The 25,268-nt window shown below is 41.3% G+C and overlaps 1 protein-coding gene across 2 annotated transcripts in view; it reads left to right on the plus strand.

The window, feature by feature from the left end:
- Positions 1-25,268, plus strand: part of CHD1L (chromodomain helicase DNA binding protein 1 like) — a 50,732-nt gene that overhangs the window by 17,333 nt on the left and 8,131 nt on the right. For both annotated transcript variants that reach the window (XM_024764835.1, XM_024764836.1), the window contains exons 7-19: positions 1,637-1,799; positions 3,339-3,494; positions 4,269-4,361; positions 6,549-6,645; positions 8,779-8,852; positions 9,124-9,234; positions 12,035-12,149; positions 12,992-13,145; positions 16,611-16,776; positions 20,820-20,968; positions 21,797-21,960; positions 22,511-22,716; positions 23,785-23,883. In XM_024764835.1, coding sequence (XP_024620603.1) covers positions 1,637-1,799; positions 3,339-3,494; positions 4,269-4,361; positions 6,549-6,645; positions 8,779-8,852; positions 9,124-9,234; positions 12,035-12,149; positions 12,992-13,145; positions 16,611-16,776; positions 20,820-20,968; positions 21,797-21,960; positions 22,511-22,716; positions 23,785-23,883 — 1,747 coding nt within the window. The remainder of the gene's footprint in view (positions 1-1,636; positions 1,800-3,338; positions 3,495-4,268; positions 4,362-6,548; positions 6,646-8,778; positions 8,853-9,123; positions 9,235-12,034; positions 12,150-12,991; positions 13,146-16,610; positions 16,777-20,819; positions 20,969-21,796; positions 21,961-22,510; positions 22,717-23,784; positions 23,884-25,268) is intronic.

Here is a 25,268-nt window from a genome sequence, read left to right on the forward strand (position 1 = left end):
GTAGTTGTGGCACGCGGGCTTAGTTGCTCTGAGGCATGTGGGATCTTCCTGGACCAGGGCTTGAACCCATGTCCCCTGCATTGGCAGGCAGATTCTTAACCACTATGCCACCAGGGAAGCCCCATCTCTGGACTTCTTTTTTTTTTTTTTTTTCCCGAGTATAAGTTTTGATGCCAAAATGGACACTGCTTTGAATAAAAATGTTAACTCATGTGATAGTGTAAGTTGATTTTAGTGACTGACAACCTTGATTATCTTTGTTGACCTCATTATTTTAGTCACTTTAGTTCTTTGCTTGGTGAGCACATATTTTAAAAATGTGATTTGGTTATTGGAAACCTTTATTGTTGAACTACTATGAAAACACTGTCCTACAAGCAGAGCAGGCATGAATGGACATTGATTAGACAATTTAAAAAGAAACGAAAAAAGGGAGAGTGCCCCCCCAAAAAAGATTTTGAAATCAATTTTAATTGATTGTGTCGTTTCATTTATCACCTTTTCTTATTTCAAAAGCATTGTCTCCTTTTTTTAATTTAATTTAATTTTTAAAATTTTTGGCCGCACTGTGTGGCTTGTGGGATCTTAGTTCCCTGACCAGGGATTAAACCTGCACCCTTGGCAGTGAAAGCACGGAGTCCTAACCACTGGACTGCTGGGGAATTCCCAAAAGCAGTATCTTCTTATGACCCCCTCCCAAATCAAAATACAGAAACACAAGAAGAAAAGTGAATGCTACCAAAAATCCTACTCCACTGCATATGTTAACATTTGGTGTATATGCTGCCACATCCTTTGCAGTGCTGTGTATACCCAAACATAAATATGCATATATATTGTTTAAAAAATAAAAATATATTACTTTAAATATCAAAGTGCAGTGTATATGTGTATCTATATAGATACATACACTCATACATAATGTATTTTGATGTTTAACATATATACATAGGATATGGCTTTCTCTTGGTGCTGTATTATTTAACTCAAGTGGTCTAAGTTCTTGTTAATGTTAGTTCAGAGGTTGTCCTTTGCTTTACCTAATATCTGTTGTTACTGTTTTTCCTAACCTTTTACTTCACTAGTCTATTATTCTTGGTGTTCCCATCTTTTGCTCAAAATTTAAAGAGTTTGTTTCCATTTTGGACTCTATATGGTCCAGAAATGTCCAGAAGTCTTGATGCCTTGCATTGGCTGCACCTGTAAAGTTTTACAAAAGGACATTCTTTTAAAAGAGATATTCTTGCTTCTTGCTTATAGTGGTGGGTCCTGCTGCTATTGCTTTGGGCTTCTCAGACTGCTTGGGTATATGCTGTGTGTTTGAATTCCCACATAGATTGAATAACAGTACCCATATTCAATACTCATGCAGTACTTTAGCGTTCAAAATATGATTTTACTTACCTTATAATGGTATCTCCTTCACAGGATTATTACCCTTTCTTACAGTCGAAATTGAAGAGGTATTATTTCCTACATCAAACAGTTATATACATTTTGAACCTGAGCCTTCTGATTTCATGTCCCTTTAGCCATTTCATTAAATCATGCCTCTCTTTGTAAAGGCTGTGATGGGTAACTCAGTCTTGCTTTCCAGGGTTATGGATTTTTCACTTTCTTTATTTATATATTTGAGTTTTCAGTCGTCTTCAGTCTCCTGTTGACCGGAACTCCCATCCAGAACAGCCTTCGAGAGCTCTACTCTCTCCTCAGTTTTGTGGAGCCTGATCTCTTTTCCAAGGAGCAGGTGGAAGATTTCATTCAGCGTTACCAGGATATTGAGAAAGAGTCTGAGTCAGGTAAGTTCCCTTCTTACAAATCATGCCCAAGAGGTCTGGCCCAGAGACTTCCCTAGTGCATAAGGGTTATAGACAGAAAAGAAAGAGAATCGATAAACAGAGGACACCTTCCGGGGAGATACAGAGCCGCACAAAGGTAAGGTGATGTCAGAGCCCTCCTGCTGTTCCCAACTCCTGCTATTCATGACTCTCTTACTCGTTTGTTACATGATTCTATAGTCGCACTTATTTGGGTCATTTTCAGAAGAAATAATATCTGCTGATTTGCAGACCTTTTTTTTCCAACATGTAATTTCTATAAGGACATTGTTAACTTCTCACGCTACTCCCTGAGGCAGAAAAGTACATGGGTGCTATAGTCTGAAACTGTCATTCAGCTTTCCACAGCACTGGTGTTTCTTTTAACGCTGCACCAAAACCAAAAGTCTGGGATGGATGGTGGTGGAAGTACAGGGGGAAGCCTTCCTTGTTTGTACAGTCACCATTTGTAGTCTTCCTCTTGCACCTTTGCCCCCCTGCCTCATAGGATTGTCCTGTCTATCTCTGTGATATTATCCCAGGATGATTATTCAAAGCAAGTGGTAGGCATGCCAACTAGTGGGTATGTATCTACTAGGTGAGTGTGAGTTGGAAAGGCTCCTCACAGCAGAGATCCCCACACCACAGGCTGAAATTTACCTGGGGAACCTGCTCTGATTGTTCCCATGTTTAGGGTTGCTAGATAAAATATATGACACCCAGTCAAATATTACACAGAACATACTGATATTAAAAAAATTATTTGTTTATCAAATTCAAATTTAACTGGGCACTTGTATTTTTATTTGCCATATCTGGCAATCCTACATGCAGTGGAATTCCAATTTAGGCTAGTTTTCGAAGTTCACAACAGCTGGGGAAGGAACAAGGGCGTTGAAGTCAAAGAACTAAGTTTGTGTGCTAGCAACATTAGAGCCAGCTATGTGACTTTGGATAAGGGGTTTAATTCCTCTGAGCTTCACTTAACTTAGTTATACAGATAGAGACAATATTACCTATTGCCCTATATTTCTGAGCTGTTATGCTGATCAAATGCAAAAGTATCCTGGAAACAGACTAGCTCTATGCAAATGAAATTATTAGTAAGAATCAGAAGGAGCTGGAAAGAAGAACCCAATAAGGAAGAAACACTATGAAAAATTACCGTGCTGGCCTAGAACCCAGAATTGGCATGAAAATGAGAAACAAAAATAAACTGTTGTGAGCTTCCCTGGTGGCGCAGTGGTTGAGAGTCCACCTGCCGATGCAGGGGACACGGGTTCGTGCCCCGGACCGGGAAGATCCCACATGCCGCAGAGCGGCTGGGCCCGTGAGCCATGGCCGCTGAGCCTGCGCGTCCGGAGCCTGTGCTCCGCAACGGGAGAGGCCACAACAGTGAGAGGTCTGCATACCGAAAAAAAAAAAAAAAAGAAAAACTGTTGTATGTTCTCTAGTAATTCATTGCCTTGGTCTTGCTTTTGTCCCACACTACTTGTGTGTGTGTGTGTTTCCCTCATACAGCAAGTGAACTATACAAACTCTTGCAGCCATTTCTGCTGAGGCGAGTGAAAGCTGAGGTAGCCACAGAGCTTCCCAAGAAGACGGAAGTAGTGATATACCATGGCATGTCAGCGCTGCAGAAAAAATACTACAAGGCCATTTTGATGAAAGACCTAGGTAATCAGAGGGCACTTGTCCATTTAGAAACTAAATGAGGATGTGATTTGCATGCAAGGAAATATTTTATAATCACACTCACTTTGTATAGCAAGACTATGGGATGGAATTTTGTATTCTGAATAATATTCGGGTCAGCTGCAGAGTATCTTTAATATAACTCAGACTTTATTGGTTGGTGCATTTGTGAAATTTCCTCCCCATCCCCCTGCTCCTGGTTTTCTTTATTGCCTTTAGTTAAGCAAACTCTTCTAGGTGTCCCAGTCATGCCTTTCATTTTCCTGTCCTGACACATATTTAACACATTGCAAAACGTTTCGGTTAAATCATATTGGGTTGGCCAGAAAGTTCATTTGGGTTTTTCTGTAAGACGTTACCCGAATGAACTTTTTGGCCAGCACAGTACTCTCTGGAAGGAATCGGGACTGGGAAGGGAGAGATAGGGATAGACAGATCTCTTAATTTGCACTGTTTTGTCCCTTGGCTCCAGAATAGCAGATGAAGAAGGAAATTTAGAATTCTGCAAAAGAGTAACAAAGTACCCCCGAGTTTGTTTTATAGTTAGGCTTCTTTCTTGAAACAAGGTGATGGTTAAGAAAACGTTATATCGATGTGCTATTAATTCTTAATGCGATCCAGTGAAATTTGGGAAGTTAATATAGGTTTGAAAGATATATTATTGAAATGAGTAAGGTTATGTATGGAAACTTAGAGGGTTTTTTCTGTTGTTTTCCAGTAGTCCATCTCTCTCTCTCTCTCTCTTTAAAATTTCAGACGCGTTTGAAAATGAGATGGCAAAGAAAGTTAAACTTCAGAATGTCTTGTCCCAGCTTCGAAAGTGTGTGGATCACCCATATTTATTTGATGGTGAGGCAGTGCCCTTTTTTCCCACATTACTTTTTGTTGTCATTTCTGTGGCCAACTTCACAGCAGAATTCTTCAAAAGATTTGCCTATACTTACTGTCTATTTTCCCCCATTTTCTCCTGTTAATGTTTCATGTTGATATTATCTTATGTATTGTTCATATTCAGATTTCTTCAGTTGTCTCCTAAACATCCCTTATGACTTTGTTTTCTTTTTTCTTTTCTTTTTTTAAAGTAATTTTATTTTTGTTTTAGATACAATGGGAAAACACAGGAGGATTTTAATCAGAGGAGTGACATTATCTGATTTACATTTTTTTATTGTTTTGAGCTACGGACACTTAAAAAAGAAACAACAGCAAAAATGAAACAAACAATCCAACCCCCAAAACAGCAGGTGCAGAAAGGATAACATATCCATCCCCCATCCCCTCCCACCATGAAGACCTCCTCCCTTTGTTGGGAGGAGAGTGACATCGTTATACTCAAAGGCAGAAATTGGAGAATGCTCTCATTCTCTGTACAAATTCTCTATTCTGTACAAATAGGCCTCGTTAAGCACAATTCTCATTCTCCTTAGCCTTTCCCACATAGTATGGTTCCTTTTTCACAATTGCCTCTCTTTGTTCAGCACAATAGAAAAGTGTTTAAATTTTGCCACTTTTCTGGGTCTTTCTTCATTTCCTTAGGAGAGCTCCCTGTGTCATGTAAAAACTTATGGGAAATAATGTGTATACTTCTCTCCTGTGAATCTGTCTCGTGTCTGTCTTTTTTTTAAATTCAAGATCTAGTCATAGATCAAGCATTGCATTTGTCTTTTTTTTTTTGCGGTACGCGGGCCTCTCGCTGTTGTGGCCTCTCCCGTTGCGGAGCACAGGCTTCGGATGTGCGGGCTCAGCGGCCATGGCTCACGGGCCCAGCTGCTCCGCGGCATGTGGGATCTTCCCAGACTGGGGCACAAACCCGTGTCCCCTGCATCGGCAGGCGGACTCTCAACCACTGTGCCACCAGGGAACCCCTTTTTGTCGTTTTTAAAAAATTTAATTCACTTATAGGTTTGAAGAATCAGGGCAGGTTGTTTTATGGGATGTCTCATAATCTGAATTTATCTGATCATTTCTTTTTTTTTAACATCTTTATCGGAGTATAATTGCTTTACAGCGTTGTGTTAGTTTCTGCTCTATAACAAAGTGAATCATTATCTGATCATTTCTTTATGATTGGATGCCCCTTGGTCTTGAACCCACTTGTTGAGCCTTTTATCACTACCATTCCTAGTTCACCAGTGGTCTCTGAGTGGCTCAACCAATAGTTGTCAGTTCACATTTTAATTAATCTCTCAAAACCTTGACGTAATTGATTGCATCTTGAGACACCTTTATCCTTTGGCTTCTGGGACAATACTTTGTCTCGCTTTTCCACCTGCCTTACATCTGCTCCTTCTCAGCCTCCTTTGCTGCTTCCCTTTCATCTTATGGATGTCTGTAAATTTCCCTCTTAAGTGCTACTTTAGTTGCATTCTATACATTTTGATATGTAGTGTTTTCATGTTCATTCAAAAAAAATTTTTTTTTTAAATTCACTCTGATTGGTAGCCTTTGGGACCATTCCAGACTTTTTGTGGCTCTGAGGGCTCTGTTATTGATAGGATCAGTGTGGAGGGTTTGCCAAGTCATCTTAAGTCTTTGCCAAGTAGCAGTATGAATTGTTTTAAAATGTCACAGAATCTTAATTAGGTGCATATCAGAGCTTTTTTTTTTAAGAGATGGTGCATTGGGAACATGTAGATTTTGAAGGAAGCCCTCCAGGTTATTCTACTATCCCCACCTTGAGAATGACTCATTTATACATCTAAGCCTATTTCTTGATTTGTTTTCTAGAGTGAGAGCCTGAAGATTTCAATTTTGGGTCTCTTTGGTCTTTAGCATCAGCTTCCTAAAGAGTGGGTTTCTTCCTTGGGTAAACATTTCTTAGGCATATTGGGTGTGCCAGGCTCTGTGATTGATGTTAGGCAGTGCTGAGATCATCATGTAAAAAATAATTATGAAATGCCTCAAAGAGATATGAGACTTGGGCCCTTTATCAGTTAGAAGGAGCTTGGCCTCTCTGTAGCCTCGGCTATTGGCTTTTCTGTTCAGTCTGCCCTGACTGGGGATACATTTACGGGGAGTGCGTTCTTTCTTTTCCAGGTGTGGAACCAGAGCCTTTTGAAATTGGAGGTCACCTGATAGAGGCCAGTGGGAAACTTCACCTTCTGGATAAGCTGCTGGCATTCCTGTATTCCAAGTAGGTGGTAGTTTCATATTTTCTGCTCTGAGCTGGTGACTGTTAAAACCAGAATAAGGAACAACTCACTGGTTTCTTGAGACTAATCCCAATTCTCCTTTTTTCAAGACCCTGATTCAGGTTCCATCTTCTCTGCAACTACAACCGCCGCCCCCGCCATTCCATTCCATCCCATCCCACACCATCCCCTCCATAATCATCCTTTCCTTTCCTGATTTCATACAGCACTTAGGATCCTAATCCAGTGCTTGGCAATGTGCTGCCTTAATCTGCTGTCTGGTTAATTGCTGTATATTAACCATCTCACTCTAGCTATATTGTTTAGTTCCACAGGGACAGAGATAACATCAAGCATTTCTTGTTTCATTTCCTGCTGGTACCTTGCATTGAATTGGCACATAATCAGTGCTTAGTAAATATTTACTTCTGTTAACTGTGGGGCTTGGTTTGAACCCAGGGAGAACTTGGGGACTCTTTCCCTGAGACATGGGTCGGGCATCGGATGACCAAGTCACTTCTGGAGCCTTTACAGGTTCTGCTAAGTGTTCAGTGGTCTGGTGTCCAGCCTGTATCTGATCTTTCTGATCCCCAGAGGGACAGAGGAGTCTAGAAAAATCCTAGTTTCCCAAGGATTTCAAAGTTATCCCTTAGGGACAACTGACCCAAGAAGGCCTGAACCAACCTAAAACCTCAGATTTGGCAAAACTGTCTAGCATTAGGAATGTGCAAGTCAAATAACTGCACATCTTACTATATTTTATTGGCTATGATGTATCTACTCTAAGTGTCTTAGTGTTGGAGAAGGACCTGTAAATATCTTCTCTCCAACCTTTTCCTTTCACAGGTGATGAAACAGGCCCAGAGAAGTTGTGTGGCTTGTCTGAGGCCACCACAGCTAGCAAATGACAGAGATGGGATTAGAACTGAGGTCCTCAATTTTAAGTTCAGTGCGATTTCTACCAATCTGGGGCTAGAGTCTTGAAGGAGTTGTTCATAATTGTTCATCTACACCCATTGCAAAATCAGATTAAATTAGCTTTCCTAATGAGAATGTTGTTTTGACAGTGCTGTGCTTCTTTGTTTACACAAACTTTTTTTCTTTTTCATTAGTTATCTACTTTATACATAGTATCAATAGTGTATATATGTCAATCCCAATCTTCCAATTCATCCCACCCCTCCCTTTCCCCCCTTGGTGTCCATATGTTTGTTCTCTACGTCTGTGTCTCTATTTCTGCTTTGCCAATAAGATCATCTATACCATTTTTCTAGATTCCACATATATTTGTTAATATGCGATACTTGTTTTTCTCGTTTTGACTTACTTCACTCTCTGTGATGGTCAGATAATGGCTGATAGCATGGGGCTCTAAGCTTGACTTTGTTTTTTTGTTTTGGTCGTACTGCGCAGCTTGTGGGATCTTAGCTCCTCAACCAGCAGTGAAAGCACAGAGTCCTAACCATTGGACCGCCAGGGAATTCCCTTGAATTTGTTCTTGACTTAATCCATTTTATCTCCTCCTTTCCTCTCTCCTCTCCCTACATAAATTTTCTCATGTATCACATGGGATATGAGATGCCACCTGCCCCTTGCTTCTCTAAAGTGATGTTTCTCAGAATTTTTAACCAATAATGCTATACATTGAAAGGATAGTAACTTTCACCCCCAAGTAGAGAAGAGCTATATAGATTGCCAACCACAAGCTCTTTAGGGTTATCAATTTTTGTTTTGTTTTTTGTACATTTGAATTTTGCATTTTTCTCTTCACAGATCTTTTTTATTTTGCTGTTAAAAGTGTATATTTCTTTCCATTTAGTATTTGACATCCTAGAAAGAGGTGTCTTGGTTATCCAGTCTTCCTACACCCTCTGGTGCATTGACACATGCTCCTGGGAATATCCCCACTCTAGTTGGAGAACTGCTCTAAGGATACAGCTACATGTGCAGTTAATATCCTTACATAAAGCATTTTGCATTACTGAAGAAGTCTCTGTAAACGATTATGACATTTATATTTCTGCTTCAGTATTTCATTTCTTTATAAACTTGCATTCTTTGGTAAGTGTCACCTGAGCGAAACCCACCTTAAATACTATCAGAATTGGCAGTTTTCCTTTTCTTTTTCTTGCCAGGGGCCATCGAGTTTTACTTTTCTCTCAAATGACCCAGATGTTGGATATTCTCCAAGACTACATGGATTATAGAGGTGACATCCCTTGACCACTACATTGCTCAAGACTTTTAGACTTTTAACAGTCCAGATAGGCCCCTGAAGAGTTACCTGGGGTGTGGGGCTGTTACAGAGGAAAGCAGTGTAAGAACAGTATTCAGAACCAAAGGAAGATTGCTTACAGTAGGGGCATGCCTGTATATGAGAAGGGACAAATTAGCATTTGGTTTTGAGCTGACAGTGTTTAATTCCACAGAGAATACTTGGAAATGGTTAATGTTTCTCTGTTTTCTCCCTCTGTGTGAAGGCTACAGCTATGAGCGTGTGGATGGCTCCGTGAGAGGAGAAGAGAGACACCTGGCCATCAAGAACTTTGGACAGCAGCCCATCTTTATTTTTCTCCTGAGTACCAGGGCAGGTAGGCCACATAGACACTGACCAAAGCAGACAAATAAGGGGTGACACGGTACCTTTACGTCCTAACCATTAGTATGTTCTTCCTTAATTCTCTGAAAGGTGAGGTTATTACTGAGGAGTGTAAAAAAGGGGGAACTGAGGCAGATGACATCAGTTTATCCAGGTGCTGGACTTTTAGCGTGGTGTTCTTTTCTATCCAACTGATCTAAGCTTTCATCTCATCAAGGAAGTAAGGCTAAAACCTGGGGGTCATTGGAAAGTAATTCTAATCTGCTTTGACTATTGACCTGGGATTATCCTAAAAGATTCCTATGATTTTCTGCAAAATTTTAGTCACATTTGATAGAGACAGCTTACCTTCCCAGCCATGAAATGAGATAGCAACCTGTCTACTAGTTGTCCTTCCTACAAGTAGCTCTTGAATAGTGTTGTAAAAGCTTAATAAAAATCTAGTGTTAAAAAATGTGATAATGGAATTGCCAGCTTGTTAGAATTATTTATAACATTGCCTGTATAAACTTGTTAAAAATATTATACATGACATTTATAGTGTTTTACCAGTTACAGAATGTTTTCATTTCTTTAAATAATACGACATCAGCTCTTGGAGATGAAATTATTCTCATGTCATGGAACAAGCAGACCTTAAGTTAGTTTTAAACTCATAGAATCTTAAGTTTCATTATTTTATTTTTTGTGGACCTAAATCTTGATGGAATAGATGCAGGAGCTCTGAAGGGATATGTGTCCTCTATAAATAAAGGGAGATCAATATCTTTATGAGAAGAGAGTTCAGGCTTACTTAGTAAGCATTTATTAAGCGCCTAGTACTATAGGGTATAAAAAAGAAGTGTTAGATATACTCCTTGACCACAAGGAGATTGTTCTGCCTGTGTACGTCTCACCTCTGTATTGTGAAGATCTGGTCAGATTCATTTGACCCCACTTGCTTCCAAGATCATCGACTGCACCCTGGATCTCAGCCATTTGTTCCTGTCATTAGTTGTCTCGGGTAGACTTAGGAGAGACCGAAAGGATCAGGGCAAACATCATCACTGTTGGGAAAACAGCCCTAGTTATGCTTTACTGATTTCATCATCTTCATATTCAGAGAGCAGCATTGTTTGAAACGTCTAAAATTAGGAAGAAAGAGATCTCTGCTTTTCAGCTAATCTCCTTGGAGTACTCAGAATTAGTTGAGACACAGTGATCTTTTAGAAGCCAAAGCAGTTCTGGACATGAGTCTTTTCCAAACACTGTCCTGTTTGCTCTTGCTTTTTAGCTGTAGATTTGCATCATTATCATTTATTCAGCAGTTTCGCTCCAACTTTCAAATATTTCTGATTGAGTCATATCGCCACCAGGTGGCAGTGATAGCTCATGAATATGTCCCAAAGAAGTCTGGCTACAACTTATTTATAAAATATCACCCCTTCATGAAGAAGAGTTGAACTTAGGCAACATTAACCCAAGAAGAAGAAGAAAATTTTTAGGGAGCACACTTTAATGAAACAAGTGCCTGGGAGGTATTATGGAATAGTGGGTAAAAAGCATAGGCTCTGGAGCCAGACCATGTGGCACCGAATCTGGTACTTTCTCTTTCCAGCTGTGCAACTTCCAGTAAATCCCTTAACCTCTCTGTGCTTCCATTTCAACATCTATAAAATGAGCATAATAACAGTAACTGCTCATAGGATTGTTGCGAGGATTAAAGGAGTTAATATATGTAAAGTGCTTATTGAAACAGTGCCTGGCAAGGAGTAAAGCACAGCACCTGGGTAGCCATCATTATTACTAAGTATAATTTAGCATCTCGCAGTAATCAGTCTTTATTATCTCTTTATTCCAACTTTAATTTTATATGAAGGGTTTAATTAGAATATTCCTGCCTGGCTTGTCTTGAGATCCAGCATAGAGACAGTAGCCTGTCTCAAAAGTTAGTCCTTAATTTTGGCTCTTGGAACAAGCCGTTTCAGGCTTGCTTGTTTCAGCAACGAGCTGTAACGACCCTGCAAAGAGGGAGTCAGTTTTGTACTTGTTTCCACATTAATCAAAGAGAAGGCTGTAATTTGCCCTCATGGTTCTCTTAATTAATTCCTGTAGTCCAAGGAGCCTCCGCAGCCCTTTTCTTACAGCGCTGAAGAAAGACCGGAAAGTTGTCCCAGGGAGTGTTCTTGTCCTTTGGTTGGTTTTGTTACCTTGTCTTTGATTAATGTGGAAACACATACAGAAGAGACTTAACTGAAGTTTTCTCCAGTCAGAGGGAGGTAGCTTCCCTGCTCCTCTTGGGAGTGTAATAAATGGCGTATCCCCTCTTCTCATTAACTTGTATCGGGGGTCTTACTGCTTAGTTGTACCTTGCAGTGGACGTTAAGAGCTCTTCTCTTAATGTTGCCCACAGCAGACCTCACTCATACTTAAAACTGGTTCTGAAAGAGCATGTGGCCTTTTCTATAGACGATTCTAAACAAATTGCAATGAAGATTTTTAAACAGAAGAGATTTAAGATGGCTTCAGGGCATGAACTTAAGTACCCACTTTTGCTCCTTGCCCCTGCTGCCTTCATTCTGTTCCTTTCAGTCGTTAAACTTTCCCAAGTCAGGTGATAGGAGCCCAGGTAGGACTTTTAACCACTCCAAGGCTCTGTCTGGAGTTGGGGATGGGGGTGTCAGTTTGAAGGATGAAGCCAATTGTTTTGGCTGCTCTCGGTTTATCAATCTGGCCACTGTAGCCCTGCGTCTTTATTGTCTGGTCCCTAGCCCATGTGCTGCTGATAACATTCTTTTCTGCATTGTTTTCAGGTGGAGTTGGCATGAACTTAACGGCAGCAGATACCGTGATTTTTGTTGATAGTGATTTCAATCCGCAGAATGACTTGCAAGCAGCTGCCAGGGCTCACCGAATTGGCCAGAACAAGTGAGAGATTTAAGCATAGCACGGTCCCACTTCCTTGGCTCCTGAGCAGTTCTGGGTTGGGGAGGAAGGTGAAGAGTTTGGGCTGGTGACAGTCCTAGACTGGAGGGCGAGAGACTGCTAGGTTTTAGCCCAGCTCTGTTGCTCACTCACGAGTAGTACTGGGATGGGCATGTTATTATTCCATACTTGCTTTGTTAAAAAGAGCAAAGTCGGGCTTCCCTGGTGGCGCAGTGGTTGAGAGTCCGCCTGCCGATGCAGGGGACATGGGTTCGGGCTCCGGTCCGGGAGGATCCCACATGCTGCGGAGCGGCTGGGCCTGTGAGCCATGGCCGCTGAGCCTGCGCGTCCGGAGCCTGTGCTCCGCAACGGGAGAGGCCACAACAGTGAGAGGCCCGCGTACCACAAAAAAAAAAAGTCAAATTGTGAAAGGACTAGAAGGAAGCTTTAGAAGTTATTTATCTCATCCTTCCTGAGTTAAGGTCTAATTCAGTTAAAAAATGAAGTTATGGCTTTATGGAGCTAAGCTAAAAAGATAAGTCTTACCCTTTGGCCTGAGGATGATTTAGATCTCCCAAAAGTTTTCCTCCACCACAGATAAGGAGCCCCAGTTATGGCCATCTCATCATCCCTCCCTTGACTTTTTTGGAAAGGTTCAGTGAGAATTAGAGGCCGGATCTGTCTAACAAATGCCCAGGTTCACATACAACCACTTCCCTTTAGTTGTACCCTGAACATGGCATTTTGGGTTTGTTTTCTTTTAGGTGTATTGACCTTGCATGCTTGTGCCCTTCTTTGCAGACCCTTCTATGTTAGCGCATTCCTTTCCTTTGACTTCTGTCCAGGTCCGTTAAAGTCATTCGGCTGATTGGCCGAGACACTGTGGAAGAAATAGTCTGTAGGAAAGCAGCCTCCAAGCTGCAGCTCACCAACACCATCATAGAAGGGGGCCATTTTACTCTGGGAGCCCAGAAACCTGCTGCGCATGCTGACCTCCAGGTAAAACGTATTCTTCACTTTAGAATATGTCCTGGTGTTAGTCAGTGCTCCTGTGGATGAGAAAGTAAATGAATTAACCACCCACTCTCCCCAACCACACATTTGTTCTCTGGCCAAATTCCTACCGGCCATCGTATCTACTGTGTGCAAGCTGCTGTGGGAGCTAAAATGAATCTGATATATAAAGGCAGAAAAATACAGAATGAGGATGGGCTTTGGATCCCTCTGCTTGGATTCAAATCCAAGCCTTGCCACTTATTGGCTGAGTGGCTTTGAGCAGATCTCTTAACCTTTGTTTTTCTAAAAGTGAGGATACCACAAGTTACCTCAGGGGGCCTTCAGAGAATTAGATAAACAGCTCAGCATAATAAATAATGATTAATCTCATACCTCCATCTTAACCCCAGACCCTTTGATCAGCGCTCTACATCACCTTCTTCATACTCAGAGGAAGGTGGACAAGATCAGGAATTCAAAATTATGCCATAGGAAAAATAGACGAAAGAACTAGAGTTAATTGCTTGAAGAAGGGGACGCAGGATAGGAAGCAAGTGCTGGCCTGGAAGACTTTAGAAAAAGCTGTCTTCTGGAAGAGGGCTTAGAGATATTCTGTAGCAGCCCTTGGGTTAAAATTAGAACCCATATTATGATATATCCCAGGTTCTCCCATTTTGACCCAGGGATAAGGGGCTGGAAGTGGAGAGACCAACTCCTAGGATACTGGAAAGATCCAGGTGTGAAGTGAGTAATAGACCTCTGATGGGGCAGTAGCAGTAGGAGGGTCTGGAGTGAGCAACATTACAAAAGAAGAAATGACAGGAGTCGGCTGCTTAGAGGTGGGAAGCTAGGGAGATGGAAAATTCAAAGATGTCTGTAAGGTCTTAACCCTGGATGATGAGGATAGAAATTAGGAAGAAAGAAGGTAGGCAGAGTTTTAGGAAGGGAAGATAATTTATGCTTTAGTCAACAGTTTGCAGTAAAAAATAAAATATAAACAAAACTATTATTAGAGGAAAACCCAGAGACAAAAATTTCATTTGCAAAAGTTTGTAAGAGAGTAGGTTTTAAAGGGACTAGTTTATCAAACAGAAAATATCAATACAACAAGTATTTAAAGGAAAAAAAAGTTAAACACTATTATAAGCAGAATTACCCAGTTTACAGTTAGTCTGGTTAAAAAAACATTTTCTCACATGGCTATCATATCCACAAAGACCAGTGCATATCTTTACACATCAGCTTTGCAAAAGACAGGGCTCACATTGGTTTTGTTAGTGAGTAGGTAACTTACAGGAAAGGCTCAAGGTTTCTTTTATTTTAGGTCTAGAACTAGAAAGCATCCCTGGGTTTTATGCATTTACTTGTTTGATTTTTGTTTATCTCAAGGTGCAAAGTGTGTTTTTTTTCTTTCTCTGTTCTTCCTTTGGTTCCCAATTGATGTGTGTACGCTTATCCATGCTGGTGGCAGGGCCGGCTGTACGTATTTTTTTCACATTATCCAAAAGGCAATTACAAATGTAAGATGAAGGCTTGAGCGAGAGGTAGGGACAGACTGCAGAGACTCTTAAATATAGTTCTTCATGCACGAGTTCTCCCATAGAACCTTGAGAGTGACAAGTTCAGCGTTGGGTCTGGTGGTGGGAATAGATGGCAGAGCCTTGGAGTGCCCACATTCTGGGTGTGGGAGGAGGAGGGGTTGTCAGTGAGAAGTTGGAACTCTCTCCCAGTGCAGGAGGGGCTCAGGGGATTCAGTCGGGGTGTCCTTGTGATGCGGGCTGCTGGGCATGTCCATGTGGTTGAGTAGACATGCCTCTGTGCTGTGGGCCAAATACTAGTGGGAACATAGACCCCTGGCTATTTGAGAGGGGCTCTGTTGGAATCTTGCCCAGCTTGGAAGGTGGTTATCAGAAGGTTACGTTCTGGCTCTAATGTCTGATTTCTCTCTTCCCTGCCAAGACTCTGCAAGTTATCTCTTTGGTTGCCAAAAGCAAAGGTAACAACCCAATGCCCTTGTCTCAGAAGAAAGCAGGGTTTGTTTGTAGAATAAAAAGAATCCAATAGTGAAAGATGTAACTGTTTAGTAAATTTAAGAAGTATAGGATCCTGAAGTCCTCAAGGAAGGAAGGTTTGTTATCCTGCAGGAGGAACGTAATAGAAACAGAGAGAGGCAGATGCAGATGTAGTGAACATTTATTGAACACCTACTGTGTGCTAAGTATCATATGAAGTGCTTCTCTCCGATTGTTTCCGTAAATATGAATAACAAGAGAATGCGGTAGGCACTCTCTTTATTCCCATTTTAAATAATTTGCCCTAGGACACTCATTTATTAGGACGCCAGTCCAAGTACTCTCTAACTTCCAAGCACATGCCGTTAATTACTGTAATATATTGCTTCTCTAAAAACACATGTAGTCCCTTGGTGACTGAGACACCTCACAAGTGAAAGCATAAATATAAGGTAGACTGAAGGGAGTGTCCCAGGACGGACCAGTCCTTTTCATAAATAGTTGGCTTTCTTCTATTTTTGGTGCCAGTCGCCTTGTTATATATATATATATCCAGGTTAAAGATCAGTGTATCCAGGTTTGTTTGATGCTTAGGTGAGCTGCCTAAATTTTTTTCAAGCTGATACAGAATACATTAAGATTTCCAAGTTACTCACAAAATACACCATCTGGAGATAACTGACCCAGTCTAAAGAGACAAGATGCAAATGAGCCAAGATGTGAATGCGGCTTGGTTCAGGGTCTCAGAGTTATCACTTAGGGAAGTACAGAGTTGGAAGTAGGAAGCTAAAGCCAGGAAAGATGATCTGAACTTTTTAGGTGGTTCCTGCAGCCCTAGGGATAGGCTGAGGGTACATTAGAGAGAAGGAAAGAGAAGCAGGGTAGTGCAATGCTAGAGGAATGTCCAGCAACATTAGAATTGAGAAAGGGCTTTCAGGTCTAGTGGTTGGGAGTTGTTACTGGTCTTTGTGAAGGCGTTTTCCATAGAGCACTGTGGCAGGAACAAAATTGCCAAAGGAAAGAAGTCACTTAAGAAGTACCCCATGTAGCCCTCTCGTTCCAAGAAGTTTGGCAGTGGAAGGGATGGGAGAGTAGCTAACAGGGTCTGTGACTTCTCACGTGGCTGCTGGGATTGCCTGTGAAAAAGACTCCATGAGAAGTGCTAAGATAATGCAGGAAATGGCTGTTATTCAAAAAAAGAAAACTTGGAGGCTCAGATTTTTTGTTTATTGAGAATCGTTAAAGTCAGCATCTCTGACTATCATTTATCACTCTCTGCTTACCCATCATCCAACTACAAAACAGCCCCATTGGTGTCATCCGTCATGGGGAGAGAAAGAAGGCTGACCATCGGAGGAGGAGTGTGCCTGGTGTCGTTAAGCCACTTTGCAAATCACTGATATCCAATGTTTGTTTTCATGAGGGCCAACTGGTCTTCTTGTTTTCTTCATTCAAGTTGAGTGAGATACTCAAATTCGGTTTGGATAAACTGCTGTCCTCTGAGGGGAGCACCATGGATGAAATAGACCTGGAGTCTATCCTGGGAGAAACAAAAGATGGCCAGTGGATCTCTGGTGCCCTGCCGACAGCAGAAGAAAGAAGCAGAGAACAAGAGGAAGGAAGTAAGTGGGGGGTGAGAGCAGAGCCAATGGCACGGCCACCCCAGGCTAGAACATGAGTGAGATGGGTCCCCAGGGAAAGTCCTGGATACTGCTCCTGGGACATCCTTTTCCTGTCCAGCCCTATTCTCCTCCTGGGCACACTGTTTAAGACTTAACGTGGTTCAAGAACTCTTCCTAGGCTGATTGGAAATTGTCTGGCTGTTCCCTTGTATCTGAACTTTGAACCAAATTGATGATGCTAATGCTTACGGTAGTATCAATCTCAAGGGTTTTAATTTGTGTTTTTTCCTCCCTTGATGGCAAGCATCTTCTCCTTTGTTTAGTAGTAAATCCTCCAGTCCTTAGTACGATGCACGTAGTGATCCCTTTCTGAATAGCAGAATGAGTTGTTTTTTAAGTTATAGTTAACGCCAGTTGAGCATTAAGTGTGCACTTATGTGCCTTATACCATTTCACCGCTCTGTGAAGTGAGGTGCCATTAATTTTAATTTTTTTAGTGAAGCAATATATATGATCATGAGATGATCTTGTCTTTTTCTTTCTGATTTGGGTCAACATTTGTCTTTTGTCCATTTCTATATCTATAGTATTTTAATTTCTTATTTGAAATTTTTTTTTTCACATAGTAGCTTTGTAAGGATGTTCCCTGTTGTCTTAGGGTTATTTTGAAATGACTTTATTTTCCCATACCAGTGGCAACAGAGATTCAGTGCAGACTGGGGTGAGAGGTCTGATAGTCTTACTAGGCTTCTTAATTCAAGAGTACCTTATTCCATTCATACAGAGAAGGGCAGTTTCTTTACCCGACGCTGCTTCCTTTTATCGGGTGGAGAGTGGGCTGGCATGACTTCCGGTTTTGTGATTCTCATTTGTTTCTGTAGGACCCTGAATTTCCATCACTTGCTTCCTTCTTTCCCTTTGCCACCAAACTGTCAAAGCACGACTTCCCCTTCTAGGTTGTCTCTTTCCCCCAGAAGCAGTGCCTTCCCAAATTGTAAGCTGCAACTACTTTCTAGTTCCTTCCTTTCAATTCCTTAGTAGCCGCTGCTCTGATCTGCCAGGTCTCAGACCTTTCTTCATTATTTTCACATTTGGGGTGTGTCCTTCTCGAGTGGGATAAATTTGATCTGTGTCTGACGTTGGTAGAACCCCGCTGCCTCTTTGCGGTGTCTGCCTGACTCTACTCCAGCGTGGGCTTGGGAGCCAACTCAGCTGGTTTGAGATGTTCATTTCTCTACCTACCTGCAAATTGAAGTTTGTAGTACTCTCTGCCTCCTAGTTTTGTAGTAGGCGTGGGTTCAGGGTGGTTTTGGTATCATTGTTGTTCTGTATGGTTTTTATAGGATGTTTGGGGAGATTGGAACGTCAGCAGCTGGCATGATTCTACAAGACAGTGCTCTTTGACTTTCCTCGTAGTTTAGCTTTTAAATTTTTTAATATTAGCATCCCATTTTTATTCTTCAAGAACTCTTTCTTATTCTCTGCTTGTTGTTTTAAATGTATCTTGTTCTCATTCTAGGGATATAACATCCTCTCTGAAGACATTTATTATAGCTTTTAAAAAGTATTCCAGGGAGAATATTTATTGTATCTTTTAACAAAGTATTCCTCTACTCGCTGTGTTGTCTCTCTTTTCTCCGATTGCTTCTCCTTCTTTTTAAAAAATTTGTCTTGTCCTTGTCGGTAGTTTTCCTGAAATACCTGGTGTGCTCTGGCTGTCTGTTCACGTGTGCTGGTGAAATGCCAAAGCTGATGGGCAGCTCCGGCCTGAGCAGGTATCTGGGCTCCCGGGGCTTATTCCAGCATCACTGGTTGGTGAGCTGTCTTTCACACTGAAGGGGACCTTCCCAGATGTCTGTGTTCGAAGTCTTTTCGCTGGGCAACTCCGTTTCTCCAGAGACAAATCCTTTAATATCTTTCTTGGAAGAGGTGGGTAAGGGTCGGAATAACCTGTTTGCTCAGATTGAGGAGACAACGTGAGTAAAGGGGTTCAGGGCACTCCTGTGTTTGCTGTGCAGATTTTCTCTCAGTTCCCCCACCCCTCAGTTCCTCATCCATGGTAAGTTCTAAGCTTTTGGGGGATTGAAAGGGTCTGTGTTCTTATAATCACCCCCTGACTAGGCACCTGTGTTTTGCTTCCATTGTTCTTTTCACTCTGTTATCATCCCTCCAGCCACTTCTATTTTCTAAAGAGTTATTGACCTTTTCATCCACTGTCATCTCATATATCTTTTTAAAATCCCTTTACTGCCATGTAGTTATTTTAGGTGGGAAAAGAAATAGATGTATGTGGTCCTATTTTTAAGTTGCATTTTGATTACATTAAGTACTGAAGCTTGCACCCATTTCTGCACTCATCTAGATTAATTTCAGCCTATTTTCCTAATGTTTAATAGAATAAAATAAAATTTCACTGTTTTCCAGAAAGATAATTACAATTTTTTGGCAGTTGGACTGAGAAATATATTTTTCTTTCAGGCAGTCCAGCTGCCAGAAAAGATTTCCCAGTTGTATTAAAATTTTGAATTTTGTCTTTGATCAGTGAGTATAGAGTTCACTCTGTGGTAGGTGATTCCATTGACAGGCTATAGATAAGTGTCTAAGCCTGTGGTCTCTATACTTCTCTGGGCTGCAGACTGAAGACAGATAGCATGGTTAAAAGAATACAAATAAATATGGAAGACTAGTAATTACAGCATCCCCTATCAAAATTAAATAGAAAACAGGGTGGCTTTATCTTGAATGCCGGGCTTTTTTTTTTTTTTTAAATCACGTTCGTAAGTTGAGAATTGCATGAAGATACATATGTTGATATTTTACACTTCTCGACTCTTTATTTTTTTTTTCCACTTGTTGGTAGAGCACCTCATTGAAAGCCCCCCTGCTGATTTAATTAGCAAATGCCAATTAGAATTACAGCTGGTTGGATTTGGGTACAAGTGTGAAGCAGTTGATCTCTTGAGAATGAAAATGTTTTGCTTTCGAACTCTCTGGGAAAAGCATACCTACAGCTGATTTTATAATGCTGTGAAAATACATTTTTGGTAACATGTGCTATTAAATATGTTTCACTTTAGAATCATTGTCTCACCTCTCTCTGGTTGCTAGTCTTGGCTTGTTATGACTTCTCTTTATCATGTGATTCATGATCTTGGCACATCACCCAACCTCTTTGAGCCTTTGGGTCCTCCTCTGTAAAACGGTGCTATTAGTACCTGCTTTACTCTTTTACACAGTTGCAAAACACATAGCATAAAATGCTGTTCAAGTTTACACTGTCACCATTATTGTTGTTACTGTAATTGTTATCTGCTGGCCTGTTACCTTTCCATCCTTCTATAGAGAACAGTAATGTACTGAAAAGAGCACATTGGCCTTAGAGTCAGGAAATCCTGCCTTCTTCACTTATTAGCAATGAGAACTGGGGAGTCTCCTGATCACTGTCTGAGCCTCAGTTTTCCCTTTCTTAAGTGGGGTTAGTTATATCAGAACTGTGGTGAGGCTCATGAAGATGCTTCATGAGATCTACAAAGAATATTGTAAATCTAAGGGATTGTTTATGTGCTTCTTTATTCCCTCCTAGATTTTCTACTTGTTCCTTTTAATTTTACAGCAAAGGAGGGGAAAAGTTGAGTGTTAAAGGTGTGTTTAGAATTTAAAAAATATGCTCTTGGTTACCTTTATTAGATAATCTTAATGTCAGTGAGATTTATGCTGGGGAGTTGTGTGGAATGAACGAGTGATGAGTGTTCCGGAACTCAGCAGGGTGGAGGCATCCAGCAGAGACTCACAGACCATCTAGAGATGGACCAAAAGGGCTTTACCATGCTCTCTCCTTTGAAAAGTAAATACACGAGATCCCCATGTGGATCCCAACCCATCAGCATTAGTGAGACCAGAAATCCAGTACCTTCATCACAAGCTAGTCTTAGCCCATTTAGAACACGGGCTGCTCTTTTGTTCGCCCTGGTTATGCTTTGACTAGAATCAATGTATTTTTCTTTAGTATCTAACATTTTTCTCTTTGTGTTTTATGTTTTTAGAAAACCACATGTACTTATTTGAAGGTAAAGATTATTCTAAGGAGCCTAGTAAAGAAGACAGAAAATCATTTGAGCAACTGGTGAATCTTCACAAAACCCTTTTGGAGAAGACTAGTCAAGAGGGCCGGTTACTCCGACATAAAGGCAGTGTAAGAACTATTAATTTGTGTAAGGATAAATTCTTTCAGATGTTCATCCTAAGAGAACAAAAAATGATGCTGGGAGTGATTGGTTAAGAAATAAGTGTGTAAGTGTTTGTTGAAATACAAGTATCATTGATTGTACCCTAGTATAAAAACTATGTAAGAAGTTGGCATAAAAATAATAACAAGGAGTGTATATTTTACCGTTTAATGCAGGTGATAGCAGCCTTGTCTGTCTAAGCCACCCCTGAAGGGATCACTGTATTAACACCAAAATACCATACCCTGCTGCTGACAATCATGACCCTATGTCATTAAGAGAGGATGGCAATCATAAGTGTTGTGTGTAATGTCCACCGTATTTGGCACTTAATCTGTGCTCATTAAATGCTAGTTGTCATTAAGATAATCATGATGTTGAAATATTCTGTTTAAGGCAGAATGATATAATACATTGAGGAAGATTTCCATTAAACATGGTTAAACCTAAAATAGCATCCTGCAGGGTATGCCTTCAATTTTTTAAAAAAGAAGTTATTTTCTGAAGTACCTTATTCCTAATGAAATTAATCAAAATGATGTATTGCTGTACTAACCATGGCAGTGCTTTGGCTGAGTTTAGAGCACAGTATCCTGGTTACCATGCCTATAAAATGTCTTAACTGAAGTGTCTTGCTACCACTTCCCACCACCCAAGGTGATGTGGAGATGCAATGTCTTGTGAAATATTAAGCACGTTGCTTCTGTTCAAAGTGTGTTTTAGGGATGAATGAAACTCGTGAAGGAACAGGTAGCCCCCAGCTTTCCTGGTTATGGAGCTTGTTCTTCCTACAGGTTCTCATCCCAGGCCTTGTGGAGGGGTCTACCAAAAGGAAGCGGATTCTGAGCCCAGAAGAGCTGGAGGACAGGAGGAAGAAAAGACAAGAAGCAGCAGCCAAGAGAAAGAAACTATTAGAGGAGAAGAAGAGGAGCAAGGAAGAAGCAGAACATAAGAAAAAGTATGTATGTGTTACTCGATTGTATTATTAATAAAGCTGAGGGTCCCAGTTGGTAAAGGAATCACTGTTGCATAGTGAGTCCACAGTTGAACATCACTTTACAATTGCAGAAAATGTCTGTAAAGCTGGTAGTTCCTGCTGGTACTAGAATACATTTTTAAAGGTTAAACGTTAACCTTAACAGTTAGTCTACTTAAGAGAACAGTCCTGAGTGCCTAAGGCAGAGAAGATGCATTCAGTTGAAGCTAGAAAATTTTAGCATTTTATTTCAGCTGCCTAAGGAGAGTAGTTTACTTGAACATTCCCTTTTACTCACATGTTCTTAAAAACAGTGACATCCGGTGGCTGCTCATTTTTGAAGTGTAGTCAGGAGGCAGTTAGGCTAATCAGTAAAGGCTTCTTGTTTATTTACAAATAGGCAGAAAACAGGGTGAGTTTCTATTTGCATCTCCACTTGGCACTTACTGTTTGTGAATAGCAGTACAAGCTGTGCTCCAAGGGAAACTGTGATAAGCCCAGTTAATTTCCTTTCCTCTCTGGCCTGTTGAAGGATGGCCTGGTGGGAGTCCAACGATTACCAGTCCTTCTGCCTGCCTTCCGACGAGAGCGAACCAGAGGACCTGGAGGACTGGGAAGATGAACGCTCTGCCCAACTGGATTGTGAGGACCCGGACTCGACCTCCATCAAGTATGTAAGCGGTGATGTCACCCACCCACAGGCTGGGGCGGAGGATGCTGTCATCGTGCACTGCGTAGGTAGGAGAAATGGGGCCTGAGTCTTTATGGTACCAAGGTCTGGGGAAGATGAGGCAGAACCCTGATTTAGGGGTGATTAATGGGCCCAGTGTAGTCTTGTGTGGTCAAAAAGAGTGAATTTTAGAACCAGGAGACTGGGATTTGACTCTTGTCCCGCTTGTTTATCTGGTTGAGCAGCCCAGCCTCTCTGGGCCCCAACTTCCTTATCTGTATAATGGTATAAGATCTGCCCTGTTCTCTGCACAAGGTTTTTAAGAGAGTACAAGGAGGTAACATGTATAAGACAAACGAATCCTTTCCAAACTCCAAGCATGTTCTTCCCTCATGACCTTTGTACTTTTTACTTCCTTTGTCTGGAGCCCTCTTTCCCCACTTCGCCACATCAAGCATTGTTCAACTGTTTGCATCTCAGAGAGGTCTCTATTGATTGCCCAGACCCCGTCCTCACCCCTCTATTCTTCTCTAGCCACTTTCTTACCTTATTTTACTTGATGATACATCACCACCTGATGTATTGCCTGTGTATTTGCTTATTTGTTTCATTGAACTAGAAAATAGCTTCATGGGAGTAGGGATTTCTTTTTGTCCACTGCTGTAACCCTAGTGCCTAAAACAGTTCTTGATATGTAATACTAACAAATATTTATAGTATGATTGAATGAATGAATGACTGTAAATACCAGGTACTAACTAGCTGTGTTAGTACCAGCTTGAATAAGTCATTTAACCTTTCCATTTTCTTACGTGTAAAATGGGAGTTGTGTGCTGTTGTATTACATCTGCTCTGCATCTTTCCTCAGCCATCTCCCAGGAATTACAGAAGTACCGCAGGGATTCTGCTTTCAGAACACTAATTTTTTTGATGCTTTTCTGTTATGATGGCCAAGTATATTCCAGAAAACCTAAACATATTTGAGAAGTCCAGTGTATAATATGTGCAGGAGATTAGTTTCTTCTGCTCTTTGAAAAATCATTCTTCTACAGGTCTCTTCGGTGTACCTTTGTTTTTTTAAATTGTGGACTGGATTTTGCCTCCTATAGAAGAAAATTTTCTGTTTCTTCTATCAGATGACTCCGGCCGCTGGGGCAGAGGTGGTTTATTCACAGCTCTGGAAAAAAGATCTGCTGAGCCAAGAAAAATATATGAGCTGGCTGGGAAAATGAAAGGTAAGAAGCAAAGCAGAGAGAAGGGCTAGGGATGGGAGAAGAGGGGAGAGGATGCTTAGGACAAGTATTAGGTGCGTTAAAAAGCACTAGTGAGGAGCGGGACGAGCCAGTTGGGGCCGCATTCTGTCATCAGTCAGCTGGTTGATATGTGACTTTGAGGCAATCCCTTCCCCTCCCTATGTCTGTTTTCTTATTTGTAATTTGTGAATAATACTTATTCCACCCACCACATGGGACTATAATGAGGATAATGAATGAATGTGCAAGTACTTTGATAAATGTCAATCCCCGCAAGCATGTTAAAGTGTTGGCTTGAAGATCATTTCATTGTTTACCCAATTGACTCCATCTTCTTGAGGGAATAGCTCCTGAAAGTGTCAGACTGCTGTGGGAGAGAACTGAGACATACCACTGAAGTGCTAACAAGACCTGGGTGCTGAAGGGAAGGAGGTTGTATTATGAAGTAACACTCCCTGGAGGCAGAAGTAGAGCTGTGCGGGGCAGGGGAGCTTGGAAGCTGAACACTCTTCCGCCTTGGCATAGGGAGGGGCCAGGGCACCTCCTGTTATGTGTGGAGATCACAAAGTGGCCTCTCAAGTTCCGTAGGAAATAAAGGATCTCATCCAGTGGAGGAGGGCTCTTCACATTTCTTAGAGATTGTTTTTTTCCTAATTCTTCTGCTCACTTCTCCAGGGTAGAAGGGGATGTAAGGACGTAGCATGAATCCTCTTTCTACTAAAACAGATTACATATTACAGGGCTTAATATGTGTGAAATAATTAACCCAGATCTAGATATTGATTGGGCAGCTGGAAAAGGAGAGAATTCAGGAGGAGGTCGGAGTTAGAGATGCCGGCTGAGAAGTTCCCATTTGAGTGAGGAATGGGAGGGCAGAGAATAGAGCATGGAAAACACCTCCACTTAGGAGCAGAGGCAAGAAGGGGAGAAAGAAGGAATTGTCAGAAAAATAAGAGAACCTTGAGAATGGAGTGTTTTGAGGTACAAGGGAAGAGAGATGTCAAGAAGTGGTCTGTAGTGTCAGACACTGAAGTGAGGATGAGCATTGGGAAAAGGCCATTGGATTTGCCCCAAGGGCAGTCACATGACCTTGGAGCACTTGGAGAGAGTGTGAAAAGTAAAACCTGGTTGCACAGAGTTAAGGCGTAAGTGGTCAGTAAGGAAACAGAGATGGGGGTGTGCACTGTTTTCTGAAGAAGGACTGAAATAAGGTAGAGCAGGGTAGATGAAAAGTGGGCTTGAGTTATCAGGGAGGCCTTCATGGAAAGTGGTGAAAGTTCTCTTAGGCCTAGAAGGGTAGGTTGGGTTGAATTTAAATAGGTGGAGAGAAAGGGCAGGAGAGTCCATAACCATGTCTCATTCTTTTT

Source organism: Neophocaena asiaeorientalis, unplaced genomic scaffold, assembly GCF_003031525.2.
Source record: "Neophocaena asiaeorientalis asiaeorientalis breed wild unplaced genomic scaffold, Neophocaena_asiaeorientalis_V1.1 scaffold62, whole genome shotgun sequence".
In the NCBI taxonomy this organism is placed as follows: Eukaryota; Metazoa; Chordata; class Mammalia; order Artiodactyla; family Phocoenidae; genus Neophocaena; species Neophocaena asiaeorientalis.